General features: G+C 39.2%; 1 protein-coding gene across 1 annotated transcript in view; it reads right to left on the reverse strand.

Annotated features, from left to right (window-relative positions):
• Window positions 1-27,085, reverse strand: part of SPAG16 (sperm associated antigen 16) — a 1,450,443-nt gene that overhangs the window by 356,224 nt on the left and 1,067,134 nt on the right. Inside the window, exon 15 of the mRNA XM_077448331.1 lies at window positions 23,601-23,727. Within this exon, the coding sequence (XP_077304457.1) occupies window positions 23,601-23,727 (127 nt within the window). The remainder of the gene's footprint in view (window positions 1-23,600; window positions 23,728-27,085) is intronic.

The raw sequence follows: 27,085 nt of genomic DNA on the forward strand, positions 1-27,085 counted from the left end.
ATGGCTTTTATACAGCATGTACTCAGTTATGAATATGTATAATTATGTATCATCATTGTATATAGTGTATGTGTCTTATAGCAAAGTGTAATTTCTTCAGTGTTGTCACGTGAAAAGATATAATAAAATATTTACAAAAATGGAATGGGTGTAATCACTTTTGTGTGATACTTTATATAGACACGTGTGGATTGAAAAGTTCTTAGCCTCATCATCAGAGGAACATCATTTTGAACAGGAAAAGTCAGTAAAGTGTAAAGTGTCTGTTGCATGTGTGCTTGTGGTGCTGCAGGAACGTAAACAGTCTTCATACCACATTTTAAAAAATAGCTTTTGACTGCTGATGAATAACTTGTGTGCTTCCAGACATAATCTCCCTCTGACCTGCAACCTCAGGTTGCCAGATAGTATCCTATGTTCAAAGGAGAAATCGTATCCTAGATTCTGAAAGAATAATCAGCTTGATGTATGCAAGTATGGTGGACCCTCCCAAGCTTGGCCTAGACCAAATGGGAGAACTTTGCATGCATGGCGATAGTAAACATTATCCTACTTTGGTGTTCTAAGTGGAGGCACTGAGTGGAAATGTAAATCATGTCATGAGTGTGATTAAGAACTTACTAAACAGTATAAAATGGGCAGTGATTTCCCGTTTTGGAATTGTAGGGGTTCAAAAAAGAAGGTAGTCAGTTCTGAAAGAATGTCTGAAGAATATGATTTTACTACTTTGTTTGAATTTCAGGTGGATGTTGCCAACCCCATTTCAGAGGTACCGGATAACTTCCCACTAGCAGGAATGGTAAGGGCTGTTAATGGGGGATAGCACAAGCCCTTCTGTACTAGGCCAAGCCAATCCACCAGGGGGCCCAGAGACAGAGAGGAGATTTTCTATTTCTGGTAAATGGCAGGATAATTCCATGGAGTGCAGCAAATAAACAAAAAACATCCCTGGGCCCCATTTGTTCAGCTGGGGGCAGCAAGGGGACTTCATCTTGGGAGTAGGTGGAGTAATCTGCCATGCTTTAGTTCCCGTCTGCATCCGAAAATGATTAAATAGATGTGCGACTCCCCTCTGACATGGATCATCCTTCTGGTATCAAACAGATGAGAGCAGAAGTGTGTCAGAGATTGGAGGTGAGTGTGGGGATTAGTATATGCTGCCCCTTCAGCCAAGGTGATGACTGCTTCCCTGGAAATGTACTTCACTGTTGCTATGGATTAGTGGGATGCATTAGTCACTGCTAGGGTTATTTTTATCAGGCAAGAATAATAGCAACCCTTTTTAATTAATGGCCAAAAACAGAATAAACCTGATTGGATTTACTGCCTTAGGGCTCATTTATAGATGTGTCACCCTCTGAATAGTTATTCTCACTGCATTTAGTTTCAGACAGTGAGGAAGCATTATATTGCCTCCTAACCACCTGTTTTAACCCTTAAAAACCCACACTACCATGCTGCAACCGGAGGGAGGCCCCATTCAGCCCTGATAACAGGGAGTTCTGGCCCTAAAACATTTTAGATTTTCTTTAGTGCAACCACTTAAGCTCTGGAAGGTTTTACCCCCTTCATGACCAGAGCATTTTTTTTTCTATTCAGCACTGCACTACTTTAACTGACAATAGTACGGACATGCAATCCTGTATGCAAATTAAATGTATATAATTTTTTTCGCACAAATAGAGCTTTATTTTAGAGGTATTTTATCACCACTGGGTTTTATATTTTATTAAAAAAGACCAAAATTTAAAAATAAATAAATATATATATAATTTTTTTTTCTACTTTGTGTCCTAAAACATAACTAATAAAATCGAATTTAATCATACATTTAGGCCAAAATGTATTCTGTCTTTAGTAAAAAAAAAAAAATCCCAATATGTGTATATTAATTGGTTCGTGTAAAAGGTATATGGTCTACAAACTGGGATATATATATATATATATATATATATATATATATATATATATATATATATATTTATTTGAAAATCAATCAATTCTGATGTACTGACAGTCTATCTCATTCCTTAAGCCCCTAAAATGCTACCCCTTTTTGTAAAGTAGACAGTCTGAGGCATTAAGAGGCATAGGGAGTTTAAAAAAAAATAGGAATAGGTTAGCCACTGTGATTGGCCCAGGTGACATGTGATAGCTGTGGGCCAATCACAGCCTTGCTAACATTGTGATGTACATGTATGTTACTGTGCCTGCAACTTGCCATCCTGCCGCAGTATATGTACTGTGGCAGGTTGGCAAATGGGTAAACCAATAAATAATTTTGTTCCGGCGATCCTTCCATCAATGTATTTTTTTTCATGTAGCTCTGGTAGAACACTCAATACTAGAACACAGAGCAAGCTTAGAGCAGGAGGATGCACACGATATTATGGTCTCATGGGTTCTTCCACTTTATATTATGAAGCATTATATACTGTATCTCTATATATAAGAATTGGGGGGGGGGGGTTGCAAGCGTACATAACCCCACGTCCTACTGAGTAAATCTATGCAGTGTATTAGAGAGATACAGCTTTAAAGTGATTGCAAATGGTCACCTTGTAAAATAACCCATACAGTTTAAAATAGAAAAGAAAGGCAACACAGTTTTGTATAGATAAAAAAATACATTATAAATACCTTTTTCCCCCCTGATCACATTCCCTCTGCTCCCGCTGTTCTCAGCTGCATAAGAGCTGGGGTAAGGAGAAGCAGCAGCACACTGAGCTTTCCAGCGAATGGCTGTGCAGGTGGGGCGTGTTGGGACAAGTTGAATCATTGGAAGAGAGCAGGCTGAGTTCCCAGCGTAGCTAGAGAATGGACTACAGTGTGTTATCCTGCTTAGTGTGGTCAGTTTTCTTTATAGGAAAACAAAGGAACTGGCAGACACCAGGGATTTCACACAGGAAGCAATACAAAGAGAATAGGATACTTCTTCCTACCAGTACATGGTACGACAGCCACATATCAGGAATATGAAGTTTTGGGGTAACACAACCTTTAACCTTTTTGATGCCAGAGCCATTTTTGCATTTTTTGCACATGTTTAAAAAATCATGTAAATCATGTAAACTCCCAAAAATATTATTTTCTGAAAGACACCCTAGAGAATAGGTCTAAGAAACACAAAATTTCAGTGAAAAAAACACTTAAGTGAATTTTAGGGCAAACAAATGCAATAAGTGACCCAAATCTTTGGTAAAATATAAAAGTCGAGGTAGCGCAGAGTAAATAGATACCCAACATGCCAAATCTTAAATTTGTGTGTGCCTGGGAAATGGCGACAAACTTCTGTACCCTATATTGTCTATAGGCGATGCTTCAAATGCCCCTCTAGGTGTCAATTTAGTGTTATGGAGGAGGTCTAGAATTATTGCTCTCACTCTGGCATGTGTGGCGATTTGTAACATGGGTATCGCAATCAACGTTTAGGGGCCCCCCCAATGCATGCATTTGCATCTGTACATGTGAAGGTGGAGGGAATCAAAAATGTTTTTTGGGGGGGTTATGTGCTTGGGTGTAATTAATTTTTATGCAAATAATATTTTTTTTTACAAAAAGTCTCCTACTGTATGTGATGATTTTTAGGTGACAGATACTCTTTATTGAGATATGCAGGATCTAAAAGACCCTGCATGTCTCCTTTGGACTCCACTGAATGTTTTGCAATGCAGATCGCATTGTAAAACATTCCTTCCCGGCTGAACTACTGTAGCTGGGGACAACTAGATGCTGACCTGGAAGTGATGTCACAGATGTCGCTTTCTGGGTCACAGCAAGAAGGGGAGGAGAGCGGACATGTGTCCACTCTTCACCTTGCTCCCGCAGCTGCTAGCACCAGCCATGTCACTCCGGGCCTGCAGATGATCATGAATAGCAAAAGGGTTAACACACACAAAACAATATAACAGGGTGTTTCTCAGTCAAATAATTAGGCAGCTCATGTTTTTAACCGATTGCTGACCGGGCCATAGACAAATGACAGCTACAGCTTGATCGGATAACTCTGGAAGGGCGTACTATAATGTCCTCTTAGAATCGCGCTCCTGCACGCCCCCTGGAGCACGCACGGGGCTGTCCATGCCTGCTGGGTTCACGGGACCCGGCAGGTCACAGATTGCGGTAAAGGGCCAACGACAGCGGCCCTTTACCACGTGATCACACTGTCCAATGACGGAGCAATAAATGTAACAAACCAGGCGTCATGTCCGGTTCTCTCCGCTGCTCACACCAATCATGTGAGCAGAGAAGGGAGAAGCTGCAGTGTGAGGCTGCTTCAGGTAGTTTTCTTATAGTGCCAGTGCCCTGTGCCAGATCAGTGCCCCAATCCATGCCAGATCAGTGTCCATCAGTGCCCCAATCCATGCCATATCAGTGCCCCCAATGTGTGCCATATAAGTGCCCCATTTGTGCCATATCGGTGTTCTACAGTGCCACGTCATGTGTAATTTATGTCCATAGAATGCCTGACTGTTCTCCCTGCATGTTTTGCCTCTGTATGTGGCCAAGCTGTGAAAAAGTCTCACACATGTGGTATCACCATACTCAGGAGGAGTAGCAGAATATATTTTGGGGTGTAATTTGTAGTACTCATATGCCATGTGAGTTTATTTAAATAGTCATTTTGCAAAGTATTGTGGGAAAAAATTATAACACGAAAAAACTCACAATGCCTCTTACTAAATACCTTGGAATGTCTACTTTCCAAAAAGGGATTATTTGGGGGTATTTGTACTTCCCTGGCTTGTTAGTGTTTCAAGAAATTAGATCGGCCATCAGTATATCAATTGTGTGATCAATTTTCAGTGATTGGTACCATAGCTTGTAGACTCTATAACTTTCACAAAGACCAAATAATATGCACTAATTTGGGTTATTTTTTTTACCAAAGATATGTAGCAGTATAAATTTTGGCCAAAATTTATGAAGAACAATTACTAATTTGCAAAACTAAGAAAATTACTTTTTTTACAACATTTTCAGTCTTTTTTTATTCATAGCGCAACAAAAAAAAAACCCAGTGGTGGTTAAAAACCACTAAAAGAAAGCTCTATTTTGTGTGGAAAAAAGGACATACATTTCATATGGGTACAGTGTTGCATGACTGGGTAGTTCAAAATGTGACAGTGCTGAAAGCTGAAAATCGGTCTGGTTAGGAAGGGGGTTTAAGTGCCCAGTGGCCAAGTGGTTAAAGCAATACTCTAGCTAAAATAGCAAGCTAAAAATAAAAAGCCCACTAAAAGATAAAATTACTAAACCAGCTTTTGCTACAATACTTACCTTCAGTCTAGAGATTTACCACACAATAAAATATTTTCTACATTTAGATGTCCTAATGTCTGATGATTAGTATAATTTAAGCCATTTTCTCTGAGCCTACAGTATGTCTTCCTGAATCCGCCCCAGCCTGTGACTGGATAGTGAAAGGAGAAGCAGTATAAGTGATGAGCCCATCTCTCTTTCAGTCTGCTTTCTCTATTAACATGCTTTTTGTCAGCACATGAACTGACTGGTTCCTAGTGCTGCTTTTTCTTCTTGTACAGGGATTGCAACAGGCTGATAGCAGGTCAAATTTAGATACTTACACTGCTTGTGTTTAAACATACATTTTATGATATAATAATGATTACAGCGCTGTGTTCATTTTTCTTAGGAGGTTTAAAGTAATACACTTTTTTATCTAACAACTCGCCTCACAAATAGCAACACTAAGTATTTATGTAGGAAAAATGATGCACATAACAGAAAGAAAAAATATAGCAAGCATAGACATTGCCCATTTACCCTCATGTATACTAGGTCCACACTTCATTTGAATGGTCTGCTGTGCCACCTGATAACTCCAAAAATGTGGACTGCATGGAAACTGCAAGTGCAGTGCATTTCCCAATGTGATATGCTGCTCTGCGGTTTCCAGTGCGAGGGGGTACCATTCCGATTAATGGCATCGCCACGCATCTCTCAAACTGCATTGTGTTTTTGTCTGCTGGTATGGGAACAGGTGCAGCCCTCCAATGGCAACCACCCGCACAAGTGTGAACCTAGCCTTGGATGGACTGTTCCTCTTCTGGACCACATTTCTTTCCTTGCTTCTCAGAAGTTCCTCAACAAATGAAGGCATAGGTGAGTTTAACAAATTATTATTCTGTGCATCAAGTCATTATGGTGGATGAAACAAAGTGAGTGTTTTTTTGGACACACTTTGGAATCTTCCAACTTTCTCATCTTAGAAATGTAGGTGGTATGCATTTACTGCCTCTGCTGACATGTATGTAAAGTCAAAACAATTCTCTTTAGTTTTGTATTTAATATTAAGAGGTTAGAAACTCTTAAAGTAGAACTACAGGCAAAACTTTGTTTTTACATTTTTTGAAAGGAATTCCCTGCAAATCAAAAGGAATTCTTTGGGGACCCCCAGATCACCAGACCTAATGTCCCCATTGGAAGATTTCCCCTCTATTACTTTTCTTGGGACAACCCAAAATTTGGCATTTTCTTTCACTTTCAATGATAATCAGAACAAATAGAGAAAGTGAATCTCGGGATACAAACGGGCCACAGACAGCAAAAAAAGCTGACGTGTTCTAAATTCATCTCCACCCTATCCAAAACTAAAAAAAAAGTTTTGCCTTTAACCACCATATGGGCCTTCAAACCTCTTACCGATCCAGAGTCTATAATGACTTTGTAATAAAGAACCAAAAACATCTATTGTTTCATTTTAGGTTAGAATCACTGTCAGTTGTATTTTAGTGGGTTCACACTGGGAAGATTCACCCTCTATCATACGTCTAGTGACCATTATCACTGGCATAAAAAGCTATTGGAAATTTAACATTTTTGAAATGTGGAAACAGACAAGAGGCAAATTTCCAATGGAAACACTTGTTCTCATGGCAACTGTCTAAGCCCTTGTACACACGGTCGGACATTCCGACGGAAAATGTCAGATCGGACCGTGTTGTCGGATAATCCGACCGTGTGTGGTCTTCATCTGACCTATTCTGTCAGAATGTCTGACCAACAAAGTTTGAAAGCTGGATATAAAATTTTTCCGACAACATGATCCGATCAGACTTTGTCTGATCGTTTGTAGAGAATTCCGATCGGACAAAGTGCCACGCATGCTCAGATCAAATTCCTAGACCAAAGCTATTGGCTACTAGCCTGAATGTAGTTCCGTTGTAACTAAATAACGGCATCACATTCCGAACGATCGGATTTTCCGACCGTGTGTATGCAACACCAGTTTCAGACAAAATCCGACGGATTTTGTTGTCGGAATGTCCGACCGTGTGTACAAGGGCTAAGAGGTGTTTTACTTTGAGACATCTAACCTTAATTCCTATTGTATATGTGGTACAAGAAATGAAGGAAACTCTTCCTAACAAGACATGGAGAACAAAAAATATAAAACAAAACTGACAACAGTCTTAACCATTCTCTACTCTAAACTAAAAAAAAGTTTGGACATTACAAACACCTTAATTAACCTCTACAGTTTTGGATTTGAGACCTGGATTTACAGTGCCTGGGTTTAGTAAAAAAACTTTAAGAAAAAATAAATATTATATATATTGAGATGTTGTCAGCAGTTCTGCAGTGTTTTATTTGCAACCTGAAGGACATTAAGCAGAAGGTACATGCGGTGCTTGAATTTACTGAGCTGAGAGAGAACCAGCTGTATAGATATGTAAAGGAATATTTTCTGTGCCAGTGACCTACGTCATCCAGACTTTCTGTGTTCACATTAACTTCCAAAATGTAAGCTATACATCCGAATGGCTGAAGCTCTATGCAGGCAAGTCTCCAGGTAATGAGGCTGGCCAAGTATAGGATCTTTAAGAGATTCAGTGAAGGAAGGACAAACTGACCTTCAAGAATGCTCAGCATCTAACTGATTGCCGACAGGAGGGAGCTAATTAGAAGATTAAACACTTGTATTTAAGCCAGGCTTCAGATGCACTGCTGCAACTTTCAAAGCAAGCGACAGGAACTCTTCCTTTTATTAAACAACAGTGAGAGAAAAAAATGTTCAAAGCAAGAGTTAATTAATTCCAGCCCTTGGTAAATGAGGATTCACATCATTCTGTCAACATGTGCAAGGGGAAATGAAAACTATTTGAATATCACAGGCATAGGCCAGAGAAACGTCTAGGGGCACATTTACCTCACTCCCAGGCACGTCATTGCTAGTCATTGCTGTATAGAGGATACTTCCCTGATGGGACTATTTGTCAATTGCAAATGAATGAGCAACAATTAATACGTGTTCGTTTCCGAATCTAGTCCTGTTAGAAATTGCCGGATTCATATAACGCGTGCGGTGAATAATTATTTGCTTCGTAGTGTGTAAATATTTGTTCTGCATCCCATGAGGAAATGGCGCAACAGAAATATTTGATGCATAGCATTATGGGACACCCATGCACAAATATAATTAATCACAAAATAGCAGCCCCCATCTTGAATTTCAATCATTTCGCATTAACAGTGCAGGCAAAGTTCAAATTTTTATCCTTCACATTAAATGACAAATAGGTTACATATTAGGGATTATTTACTATGTAAGGACTCTGCAGATAACTTCTACAACAATAACTCTCACTTTACAAAACATGACTGCAACAGTGCAGCCATGGATAAATAAACAGAATTGGATATTTTCTTTTTTAATGTATTCCTAGATCGCATTAGCCAGCAGTAAAGTCACTCACATCAGTTACGTCACCTTTTTTTTTTCAGGAGGATACAGCTGTATTGGCCTATAGGTACCGATCTCTCAATAAAGGAGGATATACAGTAGCTGGTAGTTTTTGGCACCTGGTGCCAAAAATAAAAAACTTTGCGACTCAAATAAAAAAAAAGAAATAAGTATGTCCTACTGTCCAAACCCTCACACCCAATTTGAACACTTAAGGCCCCTTTCACACATGCGGACGGTATGTCCGTATTTCATCCATCCGTTTGCGGATGAAATACGGGCATACATTCATCCCTATGGGATAGCGGGTGTCTGTGGATGAACATCCGCAGAAACCCGCTATTGTCCGCCTCCGCTATGGTCCGATTCTGCAGACGGAGGAAAATCCTATTTTTCTATCCGTCTGCAGAGCGGATCAGATGAACACAGACAGACGGTCCGTGCTCATCCGATCCCCCATAGAGGAGAGCGGAGAGCTGACAGGGCGGTCCCTGCACAGTGTGCGGAGACCGCCCTGTCCGCCGCCGGCTCAGCGGGGACAACGGAGCGATCCCCGCTGAGCGAGCGGATCATCACGGGCGGATCATTACTGATCCGCCCCGTGTGAAAGGGGCCTTAAGCAGAATTAAACCCTCCTATCCTTTACAGCCAAGGAAGATGCCATCTTAACCTCTGTTTGATCTGCAGTTGCCATAGTGCTGAATTATAACAGCATAACAGCAGCCATTTGCCGTCTTAACAGTTCAGTTGAGAGCAAAAGCAACTATGAAAGTTCTCATTCACGGCTTGCCTTTAACTATATTTTTTGGGGAAATTGATGGGTTAAGCATACGTTTAACCATTCATGACAAATTACTTTAAAGCCCTCCTCCCCAGTGGTATATATTTATTTTTCCTTTGCTCCCCTACCTGTCTGTTCAACTAATGAGAACAAATAAAACACCCAGCACTTCAAGGTAAAGAGGAACATGTTACAGCAGTGGTCATCAACCCTGTCCTCAGGGCCCACTAACAGACCAGGTTTGCAAGATAACTGAAATACATCACAGGTGATATAATTTGCTTCCCAGTGATGGCAGTATTCTAGTCTGCCTCTCCCCAAGTCAATACATACATTCTGGCCTGTTAGTGGGCCCTGAGGACAGGGTTGATGACCACTGTGTTACAGCACTGATGGGTAAGGACTGGCCAACACTGTCACATGGGGGAGGAGAGACGGTCAGCCCTGTGTAAGCCCAGACTAGATATCCAAAAGCAACATACGCAACACTGTCTTTCTTTACTCCCAGTTGCTGAATGAAGCCAAAAGGAAGGTATATGCAGCATAGGGTCACTTTAGAAATTGCCGGTTGTAAACCCCATTCATGAAATTTGAGCTAAGCACATGTATCTGTAGTGTTTACTTATCTCTCTCCAAAGCTTTAAGTGTCATTTCTGGTGTTTCATTCCTCTGTTATCAGTATGAGTCACTTCTGACAAGTTCTCTGACACATGAGATAACATGAGCTCAAAATTTGTGTCGGGGAGAGAGCTTAGAGGGAAATAAGCAGGGATTTCTTTTATTGGAAATACAGCTCTGCATGTCTCTTTGTATCTCTGCCTATGTGGAGGGGGATGTCACTTTCCTTCAATCAGCTCTCACACAGTGTAAGTCCAGTCTCCCCAACCACCTCTATGTGCTGCTGAAAGACGAAGAGAGATTTCTGACATGATCTGCACTTTTCAAAGGGTGTAGAGAGGGGAAGTCTGCAGATATACAAGTAAAACTTATGGAGGAGGATTTGTTTCACCTCTGTGAATCATCTGAGGCTATTCACTTCACTGAGCACTGTATATGTGAGGGTTTACAACCACTTTAATGTTACAATTTAAACAAGCCCTTAAAAGGGTTGTGAACCCTCATGTTTTTTTCACCAGAATGCATTAAGGTGATAAACCTTCAGTTGTGCTGCAGCCCCCCTGAGCCCCTGTTTTACTTACCTGACCCCAATCTTTCTCTAGCCAGGAATGAGCACACCAGCTCTGGCTATTGCTTCATGTCCTGATTGGATAGATTGATAGCAGCTTAGCCATTGGCTCCTGCTGCTGTCAATCAAATCCAATGGCACGGCGCAGAGTCCTGCATTCTGTGTAAATAGACACAGATGCGGGACTCGGGAGTGCGCCTGTATGGGTGACCACCAAAGAGGTTAAGGTGAAAAAATGTCTGCTCTGCAGAGCCCCCCTTTTTCTTACCTGAGCCTCGTTCCAGTGCCAAGGATGAGCACAGCAGCCCCAGCCGCTGTCTTGGGTTCTCATTGGCTCCCACTGCTATGAAATCCAGTGACACGGGATCCGGGGGGGAGCCAAATCCCGCTGTCTGTGTCATTGGACGCAGCAGCGGGACTCGGGAGTGCACTCGCATGAGTGCCCCCACGGAAAGTGGCTTTCCGTGGGGGCACTCAATGAAGAGGAGGAGCCAAGAGCGCTTCTGGGGGACCCCAAAATAGGAGGATTGGGGCCACTCAAAACCCTTGCACAGAGCAGATAAGTATAACATGTTTATTATTTTTAAAAAACAAAACTTTACAATCACTTTAACACTCAAAAAGGACAAACAAAACCAAAACTGATATTTCAGGTTTTGACAGGTGCTGCATTTTTAAACTACCAACAGTTTCTTATCACTTGAGATCTGAAGTTCCTAGGTTCACACCCTGCATGAGGTCTTTAAGAATAATTCCTATATTTCTATTAGACCATATATTTATCACACATAAAAGTAACAGCAGTCGCTGGGATCCACAAAAGGTAGATGGAAAAACTGATTTCACCAAGGTGGACAGGAACAGAATTGGTAATTATGACAGTGAGCTCCTCCCACTGTGGGAATATCCAGGACATATAAAAAAAAACAAGGACTTACTAAGCTCGCCAAAATCCACCTATAGCTAAAATATCACTTTTAGCTGACCCTTTTGCCTAACAACTTAACCGTATTCAGCAGTTTTCTTGTCCTAAACCAGGACAACAAGAGTATACAGCTCCTGCTCCAAAATACTGCAGTATCAGATGGTAAAGGTTAACAAATTACATGCCTTTCTAAACAAGAGGTTGTGAACAATTCAAGAGACTCAATCACAGCAAAGCAAGTCCTTTTAACCATTAGAAATAGGTTAAAAGTCATGGATGATTTTGGACATACTTTTCACTTTTTTTCCAAACTAAAAACCCTGTGCTGAGAACGAACAGCGCTGAAAACAGCGCTGAATTACAGTAAAAATGATTTAAAACCTGCCAGTATTTCTTTGCTATCTTTGCCAGCTATCAGCAGATGTCAACAGGCATATATTTATCTCTATGATAAACTAAGGTTCCTGCATAACATAGCAGATGACAGCACAGGTCAGCACACCAGTGGACTAGAAATAGTACTTTGTACATTTAAGAAAAATGCACCTATACTGTTATAAATGTTTCCTGCTGGATCCTCAACTCATCATAGACATGGAAGATGATTCCTTTGTGTCCCTAAATACATTGCATGGGGCTACAGGTTTTAGCCTGCCTAGTGGGCTATCATTATTCGAAAAAGAATGACCATGACAAATAAACCTAGCTGTATGTTCATGCATCCAACAGTGCTTTGTAGAAAACACATTACTAAAAATGCCGCCATTTAATAAGTAACTTTGATTAAAGTCTGCCCTCGGGCAAACTAATTCCAATGACTTTTTCCAATAACTTTCAGAAAACCAGAACAGGGTACGTGCTGGTAAGGGAAATTAAATATTACGGTTAAAAGTAATTAAGAATTATTTATTTTTAAGGTTCAATTACCAAATCTCAGTTACAAATTTGTTATAAATAGTTAAAGTGAACCTGCGATTGACATTTCCTATTTAAAATGCATTAATTTCACTGCAAAAGAAAAAGCAACGGAAGCTTTAGCAGCTATGATATTAGTGGCGAAAAAAAATGAAAAGGTCACTTTTTAGAAGCTTTAAGAGCTGGAATATAAGCTAGGAGATCAGTGGAAAATGTTTAAAAGTGCTTATTAGGAGTCTAGGTCAACATAAAAAAAATATATATTTGGTTTTCATATGTTTGGACTGAAACACTAATATGCATTAAATGGCTCTAAACAATGATCCCAATTGAAGGACCTCACGCTAAACAGATAGTTCTTGGCACATCACCAAACTCATTCAATGGCTCATTCTAAGCTGAATAGCCCAATCCATTAATACACAAAGTGCTAGAGGAGTTAAAATGGTGAAAGGAGTGATGGTATATGCGATGGAGTGGCTGTACTATTAACATTCCTGGAACTATTAAGCTCCCTGAGGGCAGGGACCAATATGAATGTACAGTATGCAAAGTGTTGCATAAATGATCAGTACTAGCTTTGTATCTTGACTAAAAATAAAGTTTAGGACATATTCTGCTAAAAAATATAAATAAAAAAAAATACCTCTATTAGCCATTAAGGGTATTTTCAGCTAATACCATTTTGATTTCAAACAACGTAAAAAAGTTTAACACTACAACTACTGTTGCAAATTTTATTTAAAGTGACACCAAACTCAGTTTAAAAAAACATCTGTTCAAGTATATATTCTTAATATATACTCAGCCTCCTCCAAAATTTCCGAATTTATTTATTCAAGACCGGTAACCATTCATACTTGAGCGTACTGGAATCACAGGCAGAATTGCAGCACAATGTATGATGCGCTTGTGGGGCTATAATTTCTCAATGGCACCTCAAAGACTAAAAAAAATTCAAAGTACTAAGAAGAACTTACAAAGCCACCCACAACTCTGCCCCCAGCTATATCACTAGCCTGGTCTCAAAATATCATCCAAATGGTTCTCTTTGGTGCTCCCAAGACCTCCTGCTCTCAAACTCCCTTGTCACCTCCTCCCATGCTTGCCTCTTTCAGTTCTTCCATCCTTTGGAACTCCCTATCCCAACCTGCCCAACTATCTCCTAATCTATCCATCTTTTGATGATCCCTGAAAACCCTTTCTCTTTAAACACCTCAATACTGGGCACTTTCACTTCCTTCCTGTCTAGGCCAATTTTCAACTTTTAGTTCTGTCACACTTTGAATGACAATTGCGCGGTCACACAAAACTGTACCCCAATTATTTTTTTATAATTCTTCACACAAATAGAGTTTTTTTGGTGGTATTTAATTACCACTGGGTTTTTAATTTTTTTTTGCTAAAAAAACTGAAAAAGACCAACACGTTTAAATAAAAAAAAGTTTTTCTTATTTTCTTTCTGAGAATATTTTGTAAATAATTTTTCTCCTTCACTGATCTGCACTGATGGGCACTGATAGGCTGCACTGATGAGGAGGCACTAATATGCAGCACTGATGGGCACTGAAAGGCAGCAGTGATGGGCACAGACTGGTGTCACTGATGGGCGCTGTTGGGGCTGCATTGTAATCAGGACACTGATTATGAGTGCCCTGATTAACTTTGCATGTCTCCCTGTAAGGAGATGCTGCTGATTGGCTCTCCTCACCTCCCACTCTGTTGGTGTGAGGCTAGGAGAACTGATAAACAGCATCTTCTTGTTTACAGGAGATCAACTGTGATTGGACACAATGGATCACGTGGCTAAAGAGGCGTTGCCACAGCTTTCTGCCGAGATCGGGGTTGGCTTAGTGCTAAAATCTGGTACATGAGCTTCTTTGGCACATTTTTGGAGTGGAGGGAGGCCCATTCAAAATGAATAGTGCCGCTCCAAAAATGCACCACAAAAACGCACAAAAAATTTGATGCGTCAGTGCTGCTCAGATGTGAAGGAGGCCTAAGAAACAATTTCATGATAAATAAATTACAGGGCCATTAGGTAGTGGATGTCCATAGATTATTTTTGGAAGAATGAGGATAAAATTTAGTGTCACTTTCATTCATGGGAACGTGCTGACCTGCCGCAGTAAAATGACGGCGGCTGGTTGGCAAGTGGTTAAAAGAGAAAAGTTGTGACCCAATTGTGAGATTTCCCATTAGAAATTTCTGGGCATAGTTATCACGGTGCAAGACAGCTATAAAACCGATCCCCCCAAAAAAAATTTTGGTGCCTCTGTTCCCAATGGGAAGGTTTTACATCACTTCCTGTCCATCTGGCACCATGTCACTGTAATAAGAAAAGAATGAATTGGGGACAGAGATATCACGCAGCATACCCTGCAAGCTCCACCTTTCCCTTGCTGAATTTAGAAACTCATGTACAGGAATGCACAAAAAAGAAGGGCAAACTAATTAAATGTTATCCCAATAGGTTAGTTCAGTCCCCTCTGCACTGGCCAACTAATGCCCTATGGTAAATATTGGACAGGCGCAGAACGAATATATTTGTTTTGTTTCATTTCGATTTGTTATTTACATCATTTTGTTTAGTTAAATTCATTTTCAGAAATTGTTTTTCTTATTCAAATTCAAATAAATTAGCATTTTCTGAATTCAGTCAAATTGAATTCGGAAAATTCAAACCAATTCAAATTTAATTCCATTCAAAATGAATTTATTCTATTTGCAATTCGAATTTTGGAAGATGGTATATTCTCTCTATGCCATTCTATTATTTTTTTTACTGTTCTATTCTTTTATTTTATATTTTATTCTTTATTATATTCTATTCTTTTTTATTTGAATTCAAATTTATTTTATTCTAAATTCAAATTTTGGAAAACGGCTATATTGTTATATTCTTTCTGTTCTATTCTTTTCTATTGTTTATTCTATTCTTTTATTTTCTATCCTATTCTTTTCTATTCTATTTTATACTATTCTATTTTATTCATATTATTAGTATTATATTTCGGAAGATGGCCATATTCTTTCTATTCTATTTTTTTTTCTGTTCTAGTCTATTCTATTCTTTTCTATTCTATTGTAATCTATTCTTTTCTATTCAAATTCAAATTTACTCTAATCGAATTTTGGGAAATGGTTATATTCTTTCTATTCAATTTTTTCAATTCTATTCTATCCTTTTATATTCTATTCAAATTTGAATTTATTCTATTCAAAATATGAATTTCGCTTAATAGTCTATTTTATGCTTTTCTTTTCTATGCTACTCTTTTTTTCCTAATTTATTTTATTCTCTATTCTATTCATTTTTTTTTTATAATATATTATTTTCTATGCCATTCTTTTCTTTTGTATTTCAATTTGAATTTATTCTATTTGAAATTCAAATTTGAGAAGATGGTTATATTTTATTATATTCCTTTATTTTTTATAATATTTTATTCTGTACTTTTTTCTATTTTGTTCTGTTTTACTCTATTATTTTATTTTCTATTTTATTCTTTTTCTATTCCATTCTATATTATTCTCTTTTTGGAAATTCAAATTTGATTCAAAAACAATTTAAAATAAAATTTGATTAAAAAACTATTTGAATTTCATCCGAAATGTTGTTTCGTCATTTCAGATTCAAGGAAAGTCATTACTATTTTAAATTGGAAATTTGGATACATCCGAATAACAATTTTTTTTTTTAATTAGGAATGAAACGAACTGCACATCTAGTAAATATATCCTTGGTGCAACCAAGAGATATATGGGGCATGATTATATGATGCGGTTGCAGGCAAAGAGCTGATATGAGAACCACTAAGGTATAGAATGCCCGTGTCTGTGCAAAACTATTTTTATTTCTGTAGAATAATTTTAAAAAGTTTAGCAAAAACCAAAGCTGTCATTTCAAGGCAACAACTTGCTTTCCCTATATAATTTTCCTTTTCTTCTGTCAAACATATTCTTGTTTTCTTTCTAATATCCTGAATGTATTTGAGTCATCCAAAGCTTGAGGTATTTCTCAGGCTATTTTAATGTAATTGTGCATCAGAGTGCCAATGGAAAATTGAAAAGATATTCATCACTTCTAATCTGAGAAGGTTGATTTCATAAATGGGGTAATCCTTTAATAGAAGCTGCAGTTAAATGGATGTGTGTTTGTCGTTCGGCATCCACAGCAAACAGCACATTACCAGCAGTGGATGTGAAGCTTTCCAGTGAGCCCTTGAGATAAGTGCTGCAATGTTTATCTGAAATTAAATTTAAAACAAATATTCAAATTAAATTTCATGCACAGCTTAAAGAAGTGGAAAATAAGGGCACAGAGAAAATCGGACAAGAGTCAAGCTTTGCTCTGTATGTGTAAAAACACAGAGCTGGTTTTAGACAAAAAAGGAGCCCAGTGTAATGGTAAAGTAGAACTATGGTCAAACTATAAAAGTACATACTGCCTGTGATGCAGGCTGCTCATACCATTGGCTAGGCATTTCCTTCTTTCTTTAGCAGTGAAACGACCACAGCTTTGTCACCCTTTTGCTGCTAGATGCAGGGCTATGGACACTCTCTGACATCTTACTTGACATCAGAGGACCTTAGACCACTGGAGATTAAGGGAAAAGCGGCTTCAGAGACTGGTCTAGCAGCAAAGCGAAGCCAGGAGGAACAGAGGGTCAGGTTTAAAAAAAGGGAGCTTTCACTTACCTGAAAATTGTTCATCTTGGAATACAGTACAGGACACAGAGCTGTAGTCATAAGCCATAGGTTATATGCAGGCTACTTTCAGGCAGTGGCGGACGCTCATGCAGGGTACAGGGGCGCCGCCCCCCTAATCCATGTGCCCGGCCCCTAATCTACATGCAGGGCACTGAACGCATGGATTCCAATGGGATTTTTTTGTTTTTGAAGCACATGATTAGAGCCTGAGTCTCTAATTGGCTTAAAAAAAAAGGGTGGGCTCAGGGCGCAGAGCACTGCGCCTAGAGCCCACTCAGTTGTGTGACATTAGCAAATTAATATTCACTAATGTCTTCCTGTTTCTCCTCCTGGGCAATCAGGAATGCAGGTCCTAAGAGCCGATTGGCTGGGAGTTCTAAAATCCAATTGGCCCTAGGTTCTGATTGGCCACGACCAGGATGGGGTAAGTGTGGGATTGGTGGGGGCCTGGCAGGCAATGGGTGAGCGATGCAGTGATCGAGCAATGGGGGGAGGTGGCAATCAAACGATAGAGCAAGCACTGGGGGGATGGGAGTTGGTTGGCTGACTGGAGGGCAGCCCCCAAGAAAATTGAGCACCAGCCGCCACTGCTTTCAGGTGATATGACACCGGCAAAGAACTTTAGAAGGACTGCCACTACAGCATGCTTATATAATCCAACTCACTCTGTGAGACTTCAGAGTGGCCACAGGAATTGAATAAGGAGTTTACAGGTAAGTTAAAATTCCTTTTATTTTATTAATACAATACTGAACACGGGGCAACAACATAGCAAACATATGTCAACAGGCACACAAAAACAAGGGTAAGAGAAACAGAAATAAATAAAAAAACTCAGAGGGAAAGAGGGGGGGGGGGGGACCAGCACTGGCTTATCAGAAGGACAATGATATAAACTGGGCACATTTTCTAGCATGCCCGTTCTCTAGTTGCACTGAACAACAGACAGTAAGTAGGCTGCAAGGCTACAAACAGACCAAAATGGCTGGATCTAGCAACTGCCATCTCATGCCTTGGGCAAGAGTGTAGACATGTGCAACGGTAAAGGATGCTTTAAAGGGCATCTCTAACATGTGTAGGAACCTAAGCTCAGGAATTGCGCTCCATGAAAATCACACACGTTATTTTTATCTCGTTGACTGGTTCTAAGTGTAAGGTTCACCAAAAAAGTGAGTAGGAAAATGTGTAGTTACACAGCTGTGCACACTTTCCATCCCTGTGAAGTGCAACAGATGCAGTTACAGTGCTGAATGTATGGTTGAAGTTTCATACAGGTTTAAAATCCAAGATACTGTCAGAGATAGCAAAACCGTAGTGATGCTCCTGGGTGCAACTGAGATAAAAGTCGGCATAAGATGCCAAGAGGTCTGTTTGCCAGGGCAAAAGCAATCTTTGCTTCAACTAGAAGACAACTATGATTAGGGTCTGCAAAGGGCAATCATTTCAACTACCCAGAAAGCAAAAGTAAAATGTATAATCCATTCATGCCTAGTTTGTGACAATATACAAGATATACAAGCCTGCTGGACAGAGACAGAGTTGGAAAATGAATGCCATTTTTTAAGACACTAGAACTAAACAGATTGTACTGTTATTAAAAAGTGACAGAATGTTTGCATCAGAGAATGTCAAGAGAATGCCTACAGAGCAATTATTCTCTGATTGATCGACAGTGAAATATCAGCATTGCTTGACATCTGCATTTTTTTCCATTATGGTTTTATAGAGTTGTTTGTACTTTTACTGTGTTTGCTTTCATGTGTGAAGCCAGTAGGAAGCCAATACCATCAGGAGTGTTATATTAATCAGCACTACCCAATGAGGAAATTGAAACCAAGTGCATTAACTACCAGAGGCTATAAACAAGAACATGACAAATATTCCGGTTTTCCATTACACTGCATATATACAAAGTTCAGATGCTGATTTATAAAGTAAACACTTTCAATATTGAAGCAGTGCATTTAAAAATCTGTATCCACGATTCCAAAAGCTCTAAGAGTCTATTGCATTCCCAGTATATGGATGCAAACCACTGGGTCAGTTTTTACAGCCTTTTTGGCATGGTTCTGTGATATGCATCTCTTTCCATTAGATATACTATGAACATGATGGAAAATATTATTTACTGGCTGTTTTGCTTGAATTTGTGTTTGACTGTGTACTGCCCAATCTATAGAAAGAAAGAAGGCATTGCAAAGAGAATAAATGACATTTATATCCATCAGACTGAAATATATTGGAACGTAGAACCTACTCAATGTCTGAATAAGGACACAAGCCAATATATATTTGGATATTCATACATTATTTATTCTACACTCCAGTGAGACATAAACAGTTTCCCTTTACTTGACTTGGGCCAAAGCTGAATGGCTCCAATTTTCTTCTTAGAAATGATTATCTTATCCTGGCTGCCCTACTATCTAAATGCATGTAGTTTTTGGCATTTTGTGTACTAAATGGCCTTGTATCTGAGCCTGGAAACATGAAAGTGTGTGATTCATGGCACTGGTAAAAAAGGACAACTTAATACCCCACTACAGCTTCCACTGAGCTTAATTAGTAAAGGAACTCAATACAATGAAAAGCTTGGATAGTCCTCATCCAACTCATATGTAGTACAAATACCATAACCAAGGGCCTAAACCTCTGTGACCACTGTAAAATCACACCTTAATTAAATCCACTAAGGGGAACACTGACAAAATTCAAGGGAATCCTTAATCCAAGTCTCTCTTCCATAGTAGCAGCACCTTTCTTATCTCATGTATACTGCAGCCTTCCAAGACCAACCAAAACATGAAAAAAGACTGCAGTACACATTCAGATGACATTGATATCTTAAGATTTGCAGCTCCACCAAGAAGTGGTGTGATAAAACATGCCAAATCTGTGTTAAAGCCAAACTATTTGTTGATTTTGCAAGGAGTATCCTGCAAAGAGATATACAAAGACCCCTCCACTGACACTCACACTTACACTCTTCAGTAGTAGATATGCACAGAATAGAAAAATGTGTTTTGTTTCAAATAGATTTGTTATGTTACAAATTGTATTTCCGTTGATTCAGAATATTCTAGCAAATTGCAAATTTTTGGAATGATTCAGATTTTGGATCAGTCAAAAGATCAACCAATTTGAATTCTGTGTGAAGAATAGCTGGTTGTTAAAGAGTGGGCTGGGAAGCCGGCCACCACGTCCTTAACATCTGATGACTCATTAGCTGTCAGCGGGCTTCCCCGCTGAGAGCTGAAATGTAATCAAAAGAATGCCGGAAATAGAAAATTCTGAAAACGCAAAAGGAACTCGATTGCTACTGTAGCTGTTTATTGTAGCATGTACAGGATTTATGAATGCAGAGGTAGTAAAGGTATAGAGTGGTCCTCTATCACAAATTTAACTTGTTTTTTTTTTTAATTCAAGCATTCCCTGAGCTTTGAGGTTCCTAGTAAACAATAAAAAGTATTTGACCATATGTGCAGCTAACTCAAAGGGCTTGTTCAAACATGCGGCTATGTTTGCAAAGGTGGCTCGCTTTACAGAGGTAATTTAAGAGGCAGAAAGGAGGCAATATGTCACTTTCTCACTGCCTGTTTTAACCTACTGTACCACGCTGCAAACCACTGATGAAAGTGTCCTGCATGGCTCTGAAATTTTGAAATTTATTGCTGTGTTGTGATCACTTTATTACATTTTTGCACACTATCTTAAAGATCTATGGTGTGTTTTGGCGATATATGTTTTGAGTTGTGTTGGTACCAGTCTCCAGCTGGTAGTTGCTAAAGCACCCACTTGCTTCAAGCAAGCCACCTCTAGAAACATATGTGATTGGATAATTCTATTTGATTGGTAGGACAAATGTGGCATGGCCCCATTCACTTGAATGGCATTTCATTTTTGCCACAACCACAAAGGAAAGCATAATGGCCACAGCATTGGAACAGCCCTCAGTAGCCACATATATATATATATATATATATATATGTTTGTCAGTGGGGCCGTATGCACAATAGGAAAATCGATGGGAAACTTTGTAAGATGAGCTGTCTGACAATTTTCAGATTGTTAGTATGGTGCTTTCGACAGCCCAATTCGCGTTTTCCTCAGCTGGATTGTCAGATGTGAACCCCACGTCCAATTTTTAGTTTCATTAGTACGTTTTTCTAAGAAAAAAATCGTAAGAGCAAGACTACACATGCTCAGAAAAATGGAAGAATACATACAAAACTATTCAACACATTACATCACTTCTGACGTTGTATTATGTCGTATGAAAATTTTCATATTGTGAGTAACCTCTTCACTTTCGACATGAGACTAGTATGCCACAAAAAACAGACGTTCGTCATCTGAAAATCTAAGCGTGTGTACGAGGCTTAAGGATTCATTCACACAAGGAGTACTAAAGCATACAAAAGATTTCCCAGCACACTTACCAGCCAGTTTACTCCAAAGTAGAAGCAAATACAGCATTAGGATAGATTAAGGGCAGATATGCCTGGAAGGAGCCCACTCCTCCTTAAATGCAAAGGGACAAAAGGATGGCACAATGGCAGCAAAGGTATCCTGTGTCCCCACACCAAATTCAACCAACTGTACAAAAAAGTGGCAACATCCCCCCACATCTCACCCATGTGCACCTTAATGCAAAGGCTAGTTATAGGTGGGTGTGGTTGCCATGTCTTTTGTACAGTTTTAGTACTAAAGTGTATACCTGTGGATGGTTATATTTACAAGCATGAAAATGCTCAGGTGTTCTGTGCATCCTCGTGCAGGCAGCCCCATTGATGTCAATTGCACAGTTACAGCCGCTGCTCCCATTTTGACATCAGTGCGAGTGCGGCTACATATCCCAAAATGCACAGTTCGCGGACACGCACCCATGCGGATATCAAATTGGGAGCAGCAGCTGTGTTCATACAGCGGCCATGTCCCAATATACATCAATTCGGATAAACATGGCTTCACATGGACGTAGGCATTGATAAATCCCATGTGAACGAGGCCTAAGAGCCTGCTATACCTGTCTGTTTGCAGTTTAAGAGATTAAAGGCGCGTACACATGCTTTGATTTTTGGACATCAATTCTTACGACGACCAATCGTCCGCAAATCTTACCGTTAGTACGGTGCTTTCGGCAGCCGATTTCACTTTTTCGCCAGACATAAGCTGGATGTGCAGACTATAATATTTTGGTCAAATGTGAACTCAACGTCTGATTTTCGTTTCATTAGTATAGTTTTCATATGAAAAAAAACGTAAGAGCAAGACTACACATGCTCAGAAACAAAAGAATACATACAAAATTATTCAACACGTTACATCACTCCTGACCTTGTATTTGGTCAAAGAAAATTCCTGTTTTGTTAGTAATCTCTTCACTTTCGACATGAGACTAGCATGCCACAAAAATCAGACGTTCTGTCATCCGAAAAATAAAGCGTGTGTACGAGGCTTAAGAGTGGTTGTAAACATCAGACATAAAATATCAACAAAGCATATCTCTCTATAGTGTGTACTTGTCTCAGTTAAGAGCTCTAAGTGTAATTTCTGTCTGCTGACTCATTCCTCTGCTATCATTGTGGGTCACTTCTGACAAGTTTTTCTTATACCATGAAAACCATGGTAACAGGGGAGGGACTTCCAGCTGATTGATAGCCTCAGCTCTGTTCCTGTGTGCAGTGTGGAGGGGGTGTGCCCCTACTTTCCAATCAGCTCTCAGAGCTCCTCTCACTGAGCTCTGTAGAGTGTAACCTCCTCCATCCACCCCCTTTTTTTTTGGAACTCTCTGCCAAGCTTTAAAAAGAGAAGACAGTAGACAGACAGGTCCAGCTTGTGTAGAAGGATTTATTTAATCTCTGTGTATCACCTGAGGTCAGTCACTTCACTGCATATATGTAAGCAGTTACTATCACTTTAAAATAAACGGTGGCTCACAATAATGACTTCAACATTTCATCATATAAAAGCCATATTCTGCTTCTCAGTTAGACAACAGTTCTTGAATTATAAATTAAATTCATAAAAATGATATAAGTGTTATTTTCACTAAAGCAAGCCATATATGTTCAACAACCAGCATTTCAAAACTAGATGTGATCTGCCCCTTTAAATATATAAAATTGTCTACAATAAGATTGATGGTAATTTGGCTGATGATTGCATTACACAACAAACCATTTCCTCGATTATGTATAAAGCACATGAAACCTTTCACTCTGTCACAACAACTGCAAACTGTAGCTCATTACCACCATATTCTTTTGTACTTTGGATCAATATTTTCACATCAAGTACCAAGGAGGTGATGGTTCATCTGCCAGAGAAGCAAGTAATATCACATTTCACCGAAACAACAAGGGTCTGTACATACCTGATGGATCAAAGGCCACCTGATTTCCTGGGTGAGGTCCTGCATCCACTGATAGCATCACTGACACTTTTCGCACATCCCACAGCTTCAGAACACCATAAGAATCACAGGATGCAATGGTGTCTCCCTGCCGGAAAAGAAAGTGTTATATTGATAGCCGTCGTGAGGAAATAATGACACAGATAATCCATTAAAGCGAAGAGCACATACTAATTTGAACAAAAACTAATTGAATTTTTACTTTGGAAATGGATATAGGTTAAGATCCATGGTTAATTACTAGCCTTCGCAATGGGGAAATGGACCTTTAGGTGCAGCGATTTCAGCACTGCTATAAATCAGCCCCATTGGAAGCCAGACTATTATGAACTTGCGTTGGAGCGATGATGTGAGCTTGATAATTCAGTTTTTTTTTAATTTTTGCTGCTCATCAGCTCCACCTAGTGGCCATACTGCAGTATTTTCCTGATTGAGGTATTTCAGAAAATGTAGCTGACCATTATAGGAAAATTAACATATTAAACACATTACAGAGATTATTCATGACAGCTGTGCGAATGCATAAACATTTACATAGCATTTTTTTTTTAATAATTAAACCCTTAATGGTTATTGTTATTAGGACATACCGTGTAAGCCCTCTTGCACACTGCAGCTTGAGCTAAAATGTAGCCCATTATTTACAATGTGCCTGTACACACATGCATGTAAATAAGTGGCAATTATTCCTCAGTAAAAAAATATAGGAAAATCTGCAGTATATTGCAAAGCTGCGTGCAAATACGCACATATAAACATAAATAAGAATTCGTTTTCCCTAGAAATGTATTGTGCGATTATGCATATATGTACAAATACACACATACATATTTACAAATTCATGCTAAACAAACACCTGAGATTACTTCCAAAAAAGTAGAAGCTCAAACATTAGTACCATGTGCAAGAGACCTAAATTGGTGGGGGTTATGGGTGTTTAGTGTTAAAAATAAAAATGGTTATTAGCACCAACATACCATTTGCAACATGTTATTTAACTGCTAGCTGACCAGCCGCTGCATTTGTACTGCAGCATCATGGCTCGGCTACTCGAATCGCCGTTATGCTATGTCGGTAGCATAAACGGCCACTAGGGGGCGCCCCGCTCACTCCCCGAGCCGATGCGAGTGCCCAGTGGTCTTGATCACCATCAGGCTCCCCCGATCGCTCGTGGCACACAGAGAACCAGGAGCTGGTTTCTGGTTCTCTGAGCAGTGAACTGACAGATCGTCTGTTCATACAGAGTATGAACAGCGATCTGTTAGTTTCCCTGCACAGTCCCATTCCCCCTTCAGTTAGAACACGCCCTAGGATACATATTAACCCCTTCACTGCCCCCTAGTGTTAACCCCTTTACTGCCATTGATGTTTTTAACAGTAATGAATGCAATTTTAATTGCACTGATCGCTGTATTAATGCTAATGGTCCCAAAAATGTGTCAAAATTGTCCGATGTGTCCGCCATAATGTAGCAGTCATGATAAAAATTGCTGATCGCCGCCATTACTAGTAAAAAAAAAATTAATAAAAATGGCATAAAACTATCCTCTATTTTGTAGACGCTATAACTTTTGCACAAACCAATCTATATACGCTTATTTAAATTTTTTTTTAACAAAAATATGTAGAAGAATACATATCAGCCTAAATGGAGGAAAGAAAATAATTGTTTTATTTATTTTTTGAGGATATTTATTATAGCAAAAAGTTAAAAATAATGTGTTTTTTTTCAAAATTGTCGCCCTTTTTTTATAGTGCAAAAAATAAAAATAAACACAGAAGTGATCAAATACCAACAAAAGAAAGCTTTATTTGTGGGGAAAAAAGGACATCAGTTTTGTTTGGGAGCCACGTCGCATGACCGCGCAATTGTCAGTTAAAGCGAACGCAGTGCCGAATCGCAAAAAGTGGTCTGGTCTTTGGCCAGCCAAATGATCCGGGGCTTAAGTGGTTAAATACACTTGCTTAGAGCTTAGAACTAAAAATAAGAATAATCGCTTCAACCCCAGAAGATTTTACCCCCTTCCTGACCAGAGCACTTTTTGCGATTCGGCACTGTGTGGCTTTATCTGACAATTGCGCGGTCATGCGACATTGGTGGTATTTGATCACCTCTGCAGTTTTTGTTTGTGCTATAAACAAAAAAAAGACGAGAATTATGAAAAGAAACACTATATTTTTTACTTTTTGCTATAATAAATATCCCCCAAAAATATACAAAAAAAACTATATGATGTGTGCTCTTCTACATATTTTTGGTAAAAAAAATAATAATAATAATTTGCAATAAGCGTATATTGATTGTTTGCGCAAAAGTTATAGCGTCTACAAAATAGGGGATAGTTTATGGCTTTTTTATTGTTATTTTTTTTATTAGGAATTGGCTGCGATCTGCGATTTTTATCAGGACTGCGACATTATAGCGGACACATAGGACACTTTTGATACTATTTTGGGACCACTGTCATTTATACAGCGATCAGTGCTATAAAAATGCACGGATTACTGTGTAAATGACACTGGCAGGGAATGGGGTTAACCACTAGGGGGCGATCAAGGGGTTAAGTGTGTCCTAGGGAGAAATTCTAACTGTGGGGGGATGGGCTTCAACTCACATGACAACGATCACTGCTACTGATGACAGGGAGCAGTGATCTCTGTCATGACACAAGGCAGAATGGGGAAATGCCTAGTTTAAATAGGCACTTGCCTGTCCTGCGTGACACGATAGCCGGGTGACCAGCGGACATAGAGTCCGCCGGTCCCTTGGGCACGTTTACGCTGTATGCGGCAGCTTGCACACACCTGCTAGCCCCGCCTCTTAAAAGGGACGTATAGGTAAGCCCATTTGCCCACCACTGCCATTGTGCCAACATATATCGGCGTGCAGCAGTTGGCAAGTGGTTAAAGTCAATTGGCATTTATTAATATTTTCACACATGAAGGTCAGATTTCCATATCTTCCAAAATTTATTTATGTGCCACAAATTCATGCTAGTAAAAGGTACTTCTTATTTAAATATAATAGTAAGTTACTAAAAATCCATACAGCTTTTAGAACATATTGTTCAAACAAAAGTCTATTCATGCATTTTTTTTTTTTACAAGACCTGTAAAACTGGAACTTTGACTTGTTTTTCTGTCTGACTCATGCCATCATTCACTTTTTACAAAATAATTATGTACTGTATACACCTATATAGGACCACTTTATATCTTTTTTAACTTCTCTTCTGCATTAGTCAGTATGATTAGGTACTTTCCAATTTGCTTTCATTAAGTTATTTTTTTTACAATAATTACACATTATTGTGGTAAACCATCTGCAATTGGCACATGGTACCAGCAATTAAACTATTGTTTTGAGTGCTACATGTGCCATTTTAATAAGGGACCGAAAATACATTTGCTTCAGGTACACCAATATGGGAAGCCAAACCAAAAAG

Source organism: Lithobates pipiens, unplaced genomic scaffold (genome assembly GCF_037356315.1).
Source record: "Lithobates pipiens isolate NorthernLeopardFrog02 unplaced genomic scaffold, aLitPip1_a1.2 Scaffold_22, whole genome shotgun sequence".
Classification (NCBI taxonomy): Eukaryota; Metazoa; Chordata; class Amphibia; order Anura; family Ranidae; genus Lithobates; species Lithobates pipiens.